Here is a 16261-nt window from a genome sequence, read left to right on the forward strand (position 1 = left end):
TTCCACAATTGAAATATCCTTATATGTAGTCTGGCACTGTGTACCCCGTTCCGCATCAAAAGACCACTTTGAAGCTGTGGTACAATGTTCAAGCTGTTAGTTTGACTTTCTGCCTTCCTTTACTGACTAAACTCTGATTTAAATGTACAAAAAACAGAGACATCCAATGAAATGTGAGGTTTGATTATACTGCATTAAACCCACCTCCTATTTAAATATTCAAAGCATGCAATGAGGAATTGGATGATTGTATAACATTGTGAATGTGCAAAATAGTGAATGTGTAAGGCTTTAAATGGACTTCCACATTCTTATCTTTTTGACCTTCTGGATATACACCTGTCAAACATCTTTGGATCAAATACTTTTATTGGTTCCAATGTCTTGACTGAAGACTAGGGGTGATCAGCTTTTTTTTTTGTCCCAAACTGTGGATCAGTCTACCAAGTAGAGATGCACAATATTTCAGCCACCATATCGGTATCAGCCAATACATGTTCATTTTTAATGTTATCGTTGTCGACCCAATAATAAAATTTGCAGATATATTCAAGCCGATAAGTAATGGATTATGTCCTTAAGCTGAGACACTTCAGATGCACACTTGGCATGATGATTTCAAATGGCTTGAAATATGATTGGAATCACTTCGAAAAGGAAAATACAATTAAGTGCAGTAAAAGAATGATGAGAATTCTTTCTATGCCCATTTTAGCAAGTTGTTAGAGTGCATCCACAACGTTACACCTTTTTATGACAATAAGCTGTGCTTGTTTGCAGCTTTTTGTTTTGTGCAACTGTAAGTTGTAATATGTTTATTTTGTGTATATACATGTAGCTGATTTATCTCATATAGGATGCGTTTGGTTAAGAATTAACATGGTAGAACAGCACACCGGTGATTATTGCTTCATTTGGAACATTTGGATTACTGAAATAAATAATAATAAATAATATGTGATTACAATCAAGTCTTGGCTTAGTGGCAACTTATGCAAATTTATGTGAAAAACGTCTCGATTACGTATGGTAATAAATAAGTGTGTCAAATGTTTACAAAGTAGCTCTGTGGGCTTCTAAAGACTGAAAACCAGACGAAACAGAAGAATAAGAACTAATACATGAAACAGATGCTACAGTACTTAGCTTAAACCTTTACTTAAATCTTTTCTTTAGAATATCAGCAGGGCCGTCGCTAGTGGGGTGAAAGGTGGTGACAATTATAGGGGCCCCCGCTGCCCAGAGGGCCCCACAAAATCCAGCAGTTATACTATATAGGCCCCTGTTGTATGAACAATTTTAATATTTATATTAGTTGTATGCCTGAGATTTAAATGAAAACCACAAAAACATGCAATTTGGTTAAATATTTTTTCCAAATATCTGCTTCTCTTACCTCCCTAAAAATGGTTTAGTCTGATCTAAAGTATTTATTAATTATTCAGTCAGTGACAAACATCAGATGGACCCAATAAGATTTTAAGTCCCACCCCAGCTCGTGAGCAGAGCCAATCAGAGTTGAGGCGGCAGTGCCTGAAGTTAACGATGAACTTGGTGGAAGAGCAGGCGACTAACTGACTGAAAATTTCGGGGAAAAGAAAACATAAATCAGGGCACCAGAAGCGCCATGAAAAGAAGGAGAGGGAGGCCAGGAGAGTTGTTGTATCCCAGTCGATCAAGACTTTAAAGACAGGTTGTTTTGTTATTTCGCTGGGAATAAGAAAACTATACCGTCTACAGTCTGCCGGGTATGCTATTGTCACTTTTCATTATCGGCGCGCACCACAGTCGACCGAATGATTACATGGTCAAAATTCCTGTCTTTTTACACTATTGTAAAAAGAGTTTCATTATTCACCTGACGTGCCAGCTGATGATGTATTTATTACATAAATAAAACACGAATACAAGCGGTGAGTCAAATGCACGTTGGATGCATCCACTGCACTTGGATGAATACATTTATTAGCTTTATTTAATAATATTACCAGTTCCATATGATCTTTATTAAAAAATAAGACAAATTATTTTATTTGTAAAATTTGACTGCATTCTTGTCAATTTCTAAATGTTTACTTTTTGATTTATGAATTATTGAAAGAAAAAACATTATTTTGCTGTTACTTTTTTTTAAATTGGTTTTATTATTTAACAATTTCTTGCTTTTTTTTAAAGTTTTTATTTGTTGTAATTTTTATATAAACATTTAACTTTTAAAATATTTTTTTACAACAACATCACCATCTTCTGTTATATGTGGGCCTCCATGCTCATCTATTTACAGTATATGATATTGGTGGAGGGTGGTGGGGGCCCACATAAATATTTTTTCAGGGGGCCCTGAAACCTCTAGCTACGGCCCTGAATATCAGACACAATGCCTGCATTAAGACAAAATAATGTGCAAAGATTTCTGGACAGAAACACTCTGCATGCCAGGTCTGTGTATAAAGTTATTACTTCAATTTATAGTTATTTTATATTTACTAAATATACATTTGAGGTGTTGTGATGTATTGACCCAATTTAAATGATTTAATGGGATGCGTACTTACATTTTTTCATACTCATGTTTGTCTGGCCCTCTGGCCCTCTGTTTGATTACATTGACGTTGAACTAAGAAAAACATTTGTACACAATCATGTTGGTAGTTGACATTTCAAACACTGTCACATGCTATACTACTTCTAAAGCTATTTTAAATGGCATTTTTTATAATTCTTGTATAATCATTGCACAGGCAGGTTCTATGACTTCATAATGAGACACTACATATAGTACAATAATACTAATACTACAATAACTTAACTGTCACAATTTTGGCACCTTTTAGGAGTAAGTGAACTGCAAAGAGGTTAAAAAAAGAAATGAAATGCACACCAAACACATTTTCCTTCATATAAATCAATACATTTTCATTTAAAATCTTGATGTATAAAGAAACAGGGACTTTACAACTTTCACCTACTGATGTACAACATAACTTATCCACAAATACAGTACAAAGTAATGAATACTGTACAAGAAAACAAGAAGGAATAGGCTATATCAGATCAGTGACTCTCCAAGGAAAACTCTTATAAAGTCTTTAAAAAAGTTATAAATTAAGACTGAAGTATTCTGATGAGGGTTTTAATATTTTTAGAGTCACAATGTGTTTAGCTGATATTCTAAACCATTTATAAAACAGTGCATAGATAAGTGGATTCATACAAGAATTCATGTACAAAATCCAGCATGTTACATTAAATTCAACTGATGACTCATTTCCTTCAATAAGAGTGACTATATAGTATGGTATCCAACACATAAAGTAAACCATTACAACAATACCCAAAGTTTTTGCTGCCTTTCTTTGTGACCTGCTGACACCTGCGACAGAATTTACAACCTTGGCCTGATGCTTCGCAACACAGAAGATTTTCACATATATAGACATGATTACAGAAGAAGGGGCAACAAAAGTGACTATGAGGTCCGTGAAAACATGTTCAAGTTTAAAAGAAACTGTACAGTCTCCGTAACACCTGTTATGTGTCTCTGGGTTAAACATAGTGTTATATAAGATAACGATAGAATATATGCTTGAACACAGCCAGTTTATTATAATGCAACAAACAATTTTATCAGTTGTGACCCTTACTGTGTATCTCAAAGGGTCACTCACAGCAATGTAACGATCTACAGATATAAAGACTAAGTTACCAAGAGAAGCTGAAACAACCATAAAAGCAATAAATAAAAATAGAGAACAAAATGTCTCTCCAAAGTACCAGCATGATTCTATGAATGTGATGCCCATTAAAGGTATAACAATCAGTCCCACAATCAGGTCGGCCACAGCCAGAGAGAGAATGAGCAGGTTGGTTGGAGTGTGAAGCTGCTTGAAGTGAGAAATGGAGATGATCACCAGCAGGTTCAGAAACACAGTAAACACGGATAATAATGAAATGAATATGTACAAAATTACATATTCCGCTTCATGTTTGACTTCTTTGAAACATGACAAACTGTTGTTTGGAAAGCAATACTGGATTTGTTGACTGTTTTCCTCCATGATGCTCCTGTCAAACATAGCCTTTCATAGCCTGGCCCTGTTAAGTCATCAAAAGCCTCTTTGAAGCTATAGTACAGCGTTAAGCTTTTTGCCTTCCTTCACTGATTTCAACTAATTTATATGTACAGAAAAAAGGGACATCCCATTAAACATGAGGTTTGATTATACAACATTGAACCCACCTACTACTTAAATATTCAAAGCATTCAGCAATTATTTAATTATGTGTAATGTAACAGTTCTGAGTGTGTAAACCTGTCATAAAATAAAAATGTAACAGTTTAAATGTGAGATAATAAAAGTCAGTCCTAGGCAGCATGGCTGCATTCTCTCGAAAGAACAAGGGCCAACAATAATGCAGTATCACAATCATTTTAATTTCATTTTAAAATATACAATTATATATTACACTCAAAAAAATGGTTTTGTGGCACTGTTCTTTTCACCCAAATTTTCTTGGTTAAAGTAACATATATAGCCTACATATATATCTTTTACCACCAAAAAAATAAAATAAATTAAAAAAAAGTAAAAATTAAAATGCAAAGCGTACTTACTGATTTTTTTTTTCAGAATACTGTCAGATTTTTTTTCCAACAAAATATTTTTTCTGTAAATACAAGGTATTCTGATTGTGTTTCCATTTTTTAATGGATACATTTGTTTATTATTCTATTAAACAATTACAACTGGTTTAGAAATAAAACACATCTTTGAGGCCTTGGATGCAGTAACATGAACACCACAGAAATGTCTGTTCTGCACCTATTACAACCACATTTGGACAGCTATTTGACATCACTCCTGTTAATTTATGAGGTCATAGAGCTTGTTATAAAAACAGAAAAAAATATATATAAAGCATAAACACACAGTGCTAAAACAAACCTTTGATATGAGTTAGAATGCTGGAGACAATAACATTTATTGCTATAGGTCTCTCAAAATGAGCGTCTCGGTTGCATATGCACCCTCGTTCCCTGAAGGAGGGAACGGAGACGTAGTCAACGTTTGACTGAATGGGATCATGCTAGGGAGCCTGTCATCTTCGAGTACTATTGAACGAGCCAGTGCAATTGGCGTGCGTGATTCGCATAACACACTCCGCCCCCGCGGTGCGGGTATAAATACGGAAGGAGTCATAGTCGACGTTCGACTGAATGGGATCTACTATGGAAAGCGCCACTAGAGCTGCCACCTTCCAGTGCCTGGACGAAAGCCTCCTGACCATCTGCAATTTTGAGGAGGAGAAGGGCAAGGCTTAGGCCAGGGAAGTCAACTGCTGTTCCACAGGACCACTGGGAAAGTGTACCCTATCAAGGAAGGAAGGGACGCTGCGGAAACCACATCCTGCCCGAAGGGAGGTAACATGTGGAGCATACACATATGGACTGAACAGATGACCGGCAGTACAGCATATGGAATGTCACTGGGATGACTCCAGCCTATAACAGGGGGGAGGATCAACCGAACAGTGACAGCAGAGGAAGACTGCCGTGGGAAGACAATTGACGGCAGACAGACTGTCGTCGGCAGACAGTGACTGCCGAGGGAAGACACGGGCTCCCCGCAGGGGGGCGTACCATGGAAGTATACACATATGGGATCGGTGTAGGGATCACAACATATAGACTCAGCCTAACCCAGGTTCCACCAGTGCATACGAGTGATAGGCCTGGCTTTGGACGTTCTGCCACGTCCGTTGCCGAAGGGTATGGAGGAACTCGACAGGGTTCGGCTAATAAGGGGAACTCACTGGAGCAAGACTTGCGCAAGTATCCAGTCCATAGGAGGGGAATGGCGCAGCAAGCTGACACTTCGAACTGTGCTTACAGTGAAACTGGCTTCATGTGAAGGGAGCCCATGGGAAGCAACAGTTCGACACATAGGCTAGTTCTCTTGCGAACGTGTATAGTGTGTATAGCTTGCAGGCTCACCACCTGGTCCCGTAGGATAGTTAGGAACCTTGGGCACATATCCAGGCCGGGGTCTCAGGTGTCATGAGAGTTAGCCGGCCCAATTCCAGGCACGATTAGAGATAGAGACCAAACAAGCAGGAGAACTGTTTCTTTAAAAACAGAATTTTTAACTCACTGCCTGTAGGGCTCAAGGGAGGTCTCTGCAGTGCAGTAGCACCAGAGATAAGTCCCAAGAGGGCAAAGAGGGGACACAAGGAGGTTATTTATTTTCTCCTTGCTCTCCTTATTGTCTTTAATGGCTCTTGGAGCCCCAGTTTCACTCAGACTGATGGGATTAGCACACGAATGATTCACTGAGAACGCTTCAGGTTACGTATGTAACCATGGTTCCCTGAGAGGGAACGAGACGCTGCGTCAAGCGCTGTGGGAATGCCCCCGCGTGATTGCGTCATGAAGCACTCGTGAAATCAGTCCAATGGCGTGACGAGACGTCATAGGCTGGTGACGTCATTGACCAGGAAACTATAAAGCACCCCTGAACCAAACAATGTCAGCTTCTGATAGGTCGAACAAGTTGGTCACAGGCATGCCGGGAGTATGGCAAAGCGACGCAGCGTCTCGTTCCCTCTCAGGGAACCATGGTTACATACGTAACCTGAGACGTTCCCTTTCAAGGGAACTCACGCTGTGTCAAGCGCTGTGGGAACTGAATACCCACGTCGCCATAGCCCTCAAGTGCCTGTATATGTGAAATCGTCATGCACATTATACTAGAAGCACCCGAGAACCCGGAGTAGAACCCACATCCAGGTTATAAAACTTTACAAAAGTGTGTGGAGAGGACCACCCTTCCGCATCACATACCTCCTGAAGCGAAACCCCTGACAATAGGGCCATAGAAGCAGCCATACTCCTAGTCGAGTGGGCTCGGATCTTTAGTGGTGAGGGATGACCGGCCGACTCATATGCAATATAGCCTCGACTATCCACTTACTCAAAGTCTGCTTAGATGCGGGCTTCCCTTTACTCGGGGACCCAAAGCATACAAACAGTTGATTAGACTTGCACCACAGGGCAGCTCTGTGGACATATGCGTCTAAAGCCCTAACTGGGCAAAGTAAGTTTAATTTCTCCTGGTCCTGGTTTTGGAATGGAGGCGGAGAAAAGGCCTGCAACATTACCGGACCCGCCACATTAGTGGGGACCTTAGGCACATATCCTTCTCTTGGAAACAAGAACGCTTTCACCATGCCAGGCGCAAACTCAAGATACGAGGGAGCAACCGACAGTGCTTGTAAATCCCCGATTCTTTTAATAGAAGAGATAGATAGAAGGAGCAGAGTTTTTAATGTGAGAAATTTATCTGGCACCTCTTCAATAGGCTCAAAGGGGGCCAGGGCTAGGCCTTCTAATACAATGGCCAAATCCCAGGTCGGCACCCTTGAGCGTGCCACAGGCCTTAACCTCAAAGCACCACGGAGGAAGCGAGTTACCCATGGGTGTCTCCCCACTGATGCACCCTCTAGAGGAACGTGATAGACAGATATAGCTGACACGTATACTTTTAAGGTGGACGGGGACAACCCCGAAGAAAACTTTTCTTGAAGAAAATCTAGCACTGAACCAACTGGGCAGTTAACTGGATTCACCAACTGGCCTGTACACCACGCATCGAAAACGCTCCATTTTAGGGCATAAAGCCTCCTCGTAGAAGGAGCTCTGGAGTGCAACATGGTCTCCACTACCTCAGTAGAAAGACCTGAATCTATGAGCTGAACCCCCTCAGAGGCCAGGCCAACACATGTTTCCACAGCTCCGGACGCGGGTGCAACACCAACCCTGACGCCTGGGAGAGAAGGTCCCTCCTGACTGGAATTTCCCACGGAGGACCCTCGAGGAGGGACACAATGTCTGACAGCCACACTCGGCCCAGCCAGAACGGGGCTACCAATAACAGCCGAACCCCGTCCCGGCGTACTCTCTCCAAAACTCCTGGTAGTAATGCCAGAGGGGGAAAGGCATACAGACATAGCCTCGTTAAGTTACAGTATTTCGATTTCTTAACGGTCTTAATAACGTTAGCAGCTAGTCACGTCGTTAACTATTACGAAATAAACAAATGAAACACGGTAGGCCTATTTTTAGTAAAACTGTGGTTATTACAATGGTAGAAAATCCGCCAAAAACGCGTTTACTACAATTCTACTACAATAAAATAAAGTATGTTTTTTAAGAGAAAAGGTTTCAGCTTCCAGACAGTTTCAAAATGTCCCGCCATTTGAGAGATTGATTTAATGCTACTGACTATCATAACGAAGATTTTATACACAATTATGGACTTTAATATGGATAACAAGTCTACTAAAGCTTGTTTTAGATCTTTAAGTTAACAAGTTAGAGATGTGGGTTCAACTGATCTTTCTTAACACAGATCGATAATTGAAAGACGCATGCTGCATTTTCAGTGTTTTGCCCTCGACGCCAGTTATGACTGAACATCATTTAAGAATGCTAACGTTAGCATGGAAACAGTCTAACCACTTAACACAAATGTAATATAAAATATCATTCACATGTAGTATTAGACTCTTACCTCAGCCGTTGATCGGTCGGGATGAGGTCTGCTGTGACGAACCAGGCTCACTGAAAAAGGGCGCGTTATTTCCGGACTGACTGACACCCGGACTATAACTAATATGTGTTCAGCGCTCCTGCTCACGGCTGCTTCTGTCGAATACGATTATAGCTTTGAACCACTGTGATCACAATCCACGACCACTTCACGAGCGTAGACTGAATTCAAATCTCCCGCTTGCCCTTGACGATCTGACCAGCTAACCGTTGTGGGCGGGACTAAGCAACGGAAACGTAATGGCGGATAATTTGAATCTGCGCGCGCGGGCACACACACACACACACACATACATTCAAACGCACACAAAGCCATGCAATGTGCAGCAACGCAGATTTGGAAAAATATTCATAAAAGACATAAAATAATATAGGCCTAAATGAAATTTAGGGGCAAATACAAATGATGATCAAAATGAACATCTATTTGCAAGACAAAATTAAAAGACTATAAATAATTAAATAGGCCTGCCTAATGTGTGTACAAATCTTAAAACTCACTTTAACCCCCACATGCTTAATAATCTTTAAGGAAAACATGTTAAGTGACTGTTGATTTCTGCAGTTATTCATTATTTTCTTTGTTTTCTAATTCCACAGAAATAATCTGTAAAATATTACTTAATTTTTTATGTAAAATTACACATAACCCTGTAAAATTACAGAGAATTTTCTTTTAAAAAAACATAAAATTAATGTAAAACCAAAATAAAAGCAATTACCTGTAAATGTAATAGTGGACCTTTAAATTACAACAAATATCTGTAAAATAACAGGTATTCACTGTATTCGGTATTCACACAAAACGGCAAAATTCTGTAAAAAATACAGACCGTTTCCTGTAAATTTACATATTTTTTTTACAGTGTTGTGCAGATGCAATGTGGTGATTAGGGATGCACCGGAATGAAAATTATGGTCTGAAACCGAAATTTTATAATTATTAATTTCTTATTATAAATTAGTTTTTTGGATAATTGTATTATTAATAGTCTTTTTAATTAAATAATCAATGATCAATACTTTTATTGAAACTGAATTTAAAAATAACAAGCCTATAAAATAAAATAACCACACTATTATTTAAAGTAACACACAAAAGTTGAACAGAAAATAGGCCCCTATTATCAATATATTAAAATATATATATATATATTATTCTTCATTTAGTTCTATGCAACAGAATCAGATTTAACAGATTTATTTTTTGACCAATTATCAAAATAAAATATAGTCCTAGAAAGATATTATTATCAGAGAATGTGAGCAGAGCAGGGAATGGAACAGTGAATGGCTATACCACACCATGTTACAGCACAGTAAAATGGAGCACAAGTTCATTCCCTAGTTTAGCGACGTGCTTCTGTGGAGGGAAAAGCGCGCTTTGCGCGGGTGCAAAATAGGAATGAAACATGCGTCGGTGTACAAAGTCAATTGCGCTGGGTGCAAGATAGGGCCCATGTTAGGGCCCTTTATATAGAATTGCTTCACCAGTTTAAAGCACAAATTGTGGTAAAAATATCATGAATGATGATTTGTAAAAATAAGCCGAGAGGATGCTTGCTGAAATATTCTAAGAGTTAAGATGTGTTTAACAGATTTTCTAAACCAGGGGTAAAAAAATGCATAGATAAGAGGATTCAGACAAGAGTTAATGTACAAGACCCATATTAGACAATACAGTACAGTGGGTGGGATTGCTGTGTTTTTAGCTAGAGTCAAGATATAGTATGGAATCCAGCAAACCAGATGTATTGCCACAATGATTCCTAATGTGAGAGCTGCTTTACTCTCAGATTTCCTCCTCACTGAACCTTCCATTCAGGGCCGTGCACAGGGGTGTGGCCCGGTGGCTAGAGCCACTGCCCTTCTGCCCTCATCAGCTGAGGCGCCCCTATCGCCCCCCTCCCTAACCCTCCAGAAGATTCCCATAAAAACGTTCTATTATCGCTCCGCTAAAGATCCACTGATTCCGCTAATCCGCTCCGTGTTTTCCTGCTCGCTCCGCAGCGTCACTCGTAGACAAGCATGTGCCGCTCTCCGACGACAGTTTCAGAATAGAATTTCGTCCCATTCACAGGTCGATTACAAATTACAATCCACATTACAGACATTAGTCGATCCACAAAATTAGTATTTTGGTAATATGTTTTTGTATTTCTGTCGCAAAATGTTTTGCTCCTGGTCTTCAAATAGTGCTAACAAGTTACAACTCGTGCAACATCCATGTTCTTGGAAGAAAAGCAAATGTGTTTTGTGCCGTTAGCCCTTGTAACCTACTATACTAAAGTACTATTCATTTAGATTAGAACACATTTAGATAATATATAGTATATTACCTTTTTATTATATATAATGTTAATATGGTCTCATTAAAATGTTATAAATATGATGTATGTTATAGATAGATACTATATCAACTAAGGCAACTGATTATAATGGGAAATATATTTACAGGAGTTAAAGTGTGAAAAACTGTCTGCTAAATATTCTATACATAATGATTTACCCTCTGGCTTTCTAGAACTTTGATTCAATTTTTGCAATGTTGAATAGGCTTTGTCTTTGCTCTTTCTCACTCTGTTCTTCTAATTTTGTGAAGGCATTGTTTTTTTGTCTACAAAATCTGCAAACAACAGAAAATGTTATTTATTTATTTATTTATTCGTGATTTATTTATTAGTGTTATTTATATTAGATTAGATCAGGTTAAATAATTTGATTGAACAAGAATTCTAATTTTCACTACTCCCAGTGTATGATTGCAGAACAATATATGTTTGAAAATTTATGGAGCAACAGATTTTGTGTGAAAATAAATCAGAAAGGTGGTTCGTTTAAAAATCGTATTAATGTATGAGGTGGCAAGGAGGTACACACGGGGTAAAACCAGCATGGTAAGACACACAGTATTGATAAAAATACTTAAGCTAAATTAATATGCTTTTAATAATGTCTAAGTTGATACTTGTTCAAACCAATCACTTTAGTAAAGTTTATAACAATTTTGGAGTTATTTTGATAAATTAAATAATAAATGTAAATAAATATAGGCTATCTGTCATAATTTTCATTTTAAAAATACAGAAACAAGATTCTTGAGATCTTTGTATTTAAATTGCTACATAAGTCTAAAACATTAAAAAATATATATAAAATAGTAGATTAAATTAGCACAGAATCAACAACCAAATTTCCAAGTCCATCATCAAAAGCGTTTATGAAAAAAAGTGCTGAGCAGAATTTGTGCCATTGAGTGGTATAAAAGAGAATTAAGTCAAATGCAAACTTTATAACTGTTGTAACCTGTATATCATTTCAATTTATACTTTAAGTGTATAATATTAAATTAAATGTCTATACTACTTCTATAGGATGAGGCAGCTCAGAGAGTGAGAGCCCACTGAGCATCAGACAGTTAAACTGGCATTGACATTGAATTATTTAATTGGAAGAGTAATTATAACAACATAACTTGATTTTGCACTAAATCCTAATTGTAATCTTATTGCCCATATAAAAGAGTTGTTTTTAATTTTCTGTATTAAGATGATACTGCCTCATTCAAACTCCTTATAGTGCCCCCTTTTTTGGTTTCAGCCACTGCCCCTCAAAATGTCTGTGCACGGCCCTGCTTCCATTACACATTTACCACCCTTCATCAGAGAGTTTATAACTTTCACTTGTTTTTGTGCAACATAAAATATCCTCAAATGTAAATTTATGATCAGGGTACAAGGAAATAAGAAGGAAAATATGAAATCAATTACTCTGCATTCAAATGTGAGCATAATATTGCATTCGCCATAACAAGCATCTGTTCTGGGTGGGATAATTACTACAATTGCAATATTATAAGTTGAAGAAAAAAGCCAGCAAAAACAGATAATAATTATCATTCTAGTCATGGTTATTTTCTGTGGGTACAGTAAAGGGTGACACACAGCCATATAACGATCAACAGCAATTAAAACTAAATTACTGAGAGATGCTAATAAAAGTAGTCCCATGATTATCATAAACAGTTTACAGAAAATGTCTCCAAAGTACCAACATTTCTCAATCAACTTGATGGCCTCTATGGGTATCACAATAAGTCCAACAAGCAGGTCAGCCACAGCCAGAGAGAGAATAATCAGGTTTGTTGGAGTGTGAAGCTTCTTGAAGTGAGAGATGGAGATGATCACCAGCAGGTTCAGAAACACAGTCCATGCTGACAGCAATGAAAAAAACACATACATGATAATGTATTCATGTCTGGAGCGTTTCCCCTTGATACATTATGTGTTGATGGCAGGAAAGCAGTATTGAGTCTCATGATCCTCTGTCTCATAGGCCATGAGTGAGTTTCCTCCTGTTAGGAGTTTGTTCTGCTCTCCTAACTGTCCTTTCATTTATACAGTGTCTGAATCAGCCTGACCAACCCATGATCCACCGCTCACACTGATGCTGCAACTTAAAAAAAAAAAATCTTTCTTTCTTTCTTTCTTTTTATACAGAGATTGAGATGGACACGCTTTTGATCATGATGGGGTCCATCTATTTATCGATTGTTACTTTGTAACAGAAAATAATCTGTCACCTAAAATGTGGGCTAGAATCTGCCCAAATATTAGCACATTCATATTCATATCTTAAAGCAGGGCTCAGTAGTTTCGGGATTTCTTCGCTGTATTCTCACTTTTTGCTCGCAGGTTTCTCTCTAGAGCTCCCTCCAACAGCTTCAGAATAGATATTTGACAACACTGTTGTAAAAACTCTTTGGCGATTCTCAGACACCAGAGGCTAGTAGATCAACGACATCAAAGCAGATGGGACATTCTTTAAAACGTCTTCTTCATTCGGGTTCGAACAGCGTGAGGGAGCGCAATAATGACAGCATTTTAGCAGATTTCTTTTGGCCGTAAAGCAATTGTTTACATCGCGAGACCTGATATCACGTGATACTTCCTGACGCGGCGGCCGCCGGCCCGCCGGCTCAAAGTTGCAAGTGCGGATTTTCCGCTCACGGGCACCAGGGGGGTGCGAAACGACCACCATTCAACCCGAAATAAGTAATATAACCATTCCAATGACTCCGAAGCTGTTCAGTTAAGGTAAAAAAAAGTTACTTAGAGCACCTTTAAAGAGGTACTTCACTCTGGTGTACTCGCAACTACAATACAATTTTGTCCATCATATCGATGGTATCATAATACACCCAGCAAACACAGAACGTTGGCACAACGTAGCCAACCTTCTAACAACGTTTTAACAACATGGCCAAAAGGTTGCTATAACTACGTTGTGTGGTGAAGTTGTTACAGCGTTGTCACAATGTTGACATTAAACCATCGTTCAGGGCCATTGCTTAAGGTTGTGCCTAGGGTGTCTTGACAACCACTGGACTACATAATGTACTCGTCACTGCCCTGAAGCGGGAAAATCAGCCTTTTAAATTCCAACCACCTGTTGTTGGGCTCATTGTGTTCTCATTCATCATCGAGCAAGGATACGTGAGTATTGCGTTTAGCCTACCTCAGCTATCAAACACAACCTACAGCTTTAATTTCTAATGTGATTAATGAAGCATCGCTCGCACTGTTTAGTTTTTCCGCTATTTAGTCTCATTCGTTTCTTTGCTCCTCTGGATTTGTGGATATGTTTCCCGGTGACACCTGCTCGGCTACTGTCCGCCATACAGACCCGGTTTTGTTCATTAAATGTTCTGATCTGCCTTTGCTTTTCATGTTTTATTTTATTATACTTAAAATAAATGTGTATTCGTTTATTTCTTTCTTTTTTTCACAAATGTATGACTTTTGGAAGTGCAATTTGATTATATGCAATTTTAATAAAGTTGAATTAACGAAACCTTCTGTCATTTTTACTCTTCAAAGTGTAGGCTACACTTGCAGGTGTTGATAGCCCCATTAAATAATATAGATAAACAATAAACGATAAAAAAGTATATAATTATCTAACAAAATAGACCATATAAAAATATTGTCAGAACGTCGTCTCTCAGTTGCTGAATGTCGCGCAACAACGTTGCTACAGCCCTGTCACGTCTTACAATTCTACGTTGTTACAATGTTGCGAGCACGTAGACAGCGACGTTGCCATAGCAGAAATGCAACGTGCCAGAGACGTTGCCACAACGTAAATGTGTTTGCTGGGCAGTGATTCTGAAATAGCCTACTCTATTCATTGCCAGACAATTTGATCTGCGATATATATTGATGTAGACCTATGTGTAAAAGAAGAGGCAAAAAAAGTGTTTGTTCACAGTATTTGTATTTATTCAAGACATTGTGATGTCTGTTTCAAAAACTGACCACTGAGATGAACATGCCTTGCAAAGTGCACAGTGCCTGAAAACAAAACATTTCTGGACTTCTGGAAATAAAAGAAATACATAAATAAACAAATAATCTGGCATAGTGCCAGAAAAACATCACATTTCTGGACTTCATAAATAAACAAATAATGAATGTGAAAAATAAATAAATACACATTTCAGTTCTTAATAAAGAAGTTCACCCTCTGCAGCAGCTCAGGTGACAATAGCACCTCTAGGGTCATCATGGCCAAATTCGTGCTCTTTTGTCCATTCCGGATTAAATGAGGTCTGACGTTTCGGCATGTTAACGTTATGATATGGCGTAGCCAGCATGTGGACTTCAAGTCGTGGAGGCTTGTTTACGTTTTTAACCAATGATATATCAGATATTTATTTCACACCGCTTTCAGCCAATCATTTGTTTGACCAGAGATCTTACGACATTAGACGCTATGCTGCTGCGTCCCAATAAAGATTCTATGGCAGGGGGGTTTTTTTAGGCCGATTCAGCGCTGCTCCAAAAAAGAGGAAAAATAAGTGTCCGGCTTGAGGCTGCGCCGGACGCCAGATAGGGGGCTTAAAATCCGGACTGTCCGGCCAAAATCCGGACGTATGGCCAACCTTCCACAGAAGAAAGAAAGTCATACACTTTTGGAATGACATGAAGCTGAATAACTGTGTGAAGTCTGAAGTCTGGTTCTTTTTGTCTGGTCCAAAAAATAAAATTATACATTTAATCCTGGTTCACTTAGCATGCACACTGTCATTTTTAATGACACTGGATAGACCAAACCTAAAAACATACAGTATATATATAATGGCTTTTGTGACGTATATTTTGCAACCGAATTTACCGGACATCCAAAACAATGCTGTGTGTGCTAGGCTTAATGCACTCATGTATGTGCGTACATATGATAGCATTTCTATCAGCTGAGAACTTGTGAAGAGCTTATAAAACACACTCAAGTGGAGATTTGAGATTTAGGAGATTTTAATCAAACTATACCTTCCTTAAAGGTGGGGTATGTAATTCTCTTTTTTGTCAATTTTTTCAAAATCACTTGAAATCCTATTCCTAACCCACTTACAGCCACTGAGTTAGAAGCACTGAAATGAAAATTAAGCAATTTAATCATCTGTGGAACAGGCAGGACTCGAAAAACTCCAGCAAATCATTTCCAAGACCACCTAGAATCATTGGACAGTAAGTGCGTCAATCAAACGGTCGTACCATACCCCCCTCCCCCCATCCATGTCCATGTTCTTCGAATGGGTGGAGTCAAAGGAAAGAAGGTAGGACCATTTGAGTTGTGTATTTTCAAAATCTG

General features: G+C 38.5%; 1 protein-coding gene and 1 pseudogene across 2 annotated transcripts; both read right to left on the reverse strand.

The window, feature by feature from the left end:
• Positions 1-3098: 3098 nt before the first annotated feature.
• Positions 3099-4076, reverse strand: LOC311076924 (trace amine-associated receptor 13c-like; the record flags this gene model as incomplete). The annotated part of the gene is made up of 1 exon (XM_084105431.1): positions 3099-4076. The coding sequence occupies one exon, from the start codon at positions 4074-4076 to the stop codon at positions 3099-3101; it is 978 nt and encodes a 325-aa protein (XP_083961557.1).
• Positions 4077-10129: 6053 nt separating this feature from the next.
• Positions 10130-13002, reverse strand: LOC311077037 (trace amine-associated receptor 13c-like; annotated as a pseudogene). The gene is made up of 2 exons: positions 12213-13002; positions 10130-10416 (listed from the first exon to the last, which is right to left on the reverse strand). The product of its transcript is annotated as a trace amine-associated receptor 13c-like (transcript).
• Between the last annotated feature and the right edge of the window lie 3259 nt (positions 13003-16261).

The sequence above is a fragment of the Abramis brama genome (assembly GCF_963993115.1).
Source record: "Abramis brama genome assembly, chromosome: 25".
Lineage (NCBI taxonomy): Eukaryota > Metazoa > Chordata > Actinopteri > Cypriniformes > Leuciscidae > Abramis > Abramis brama.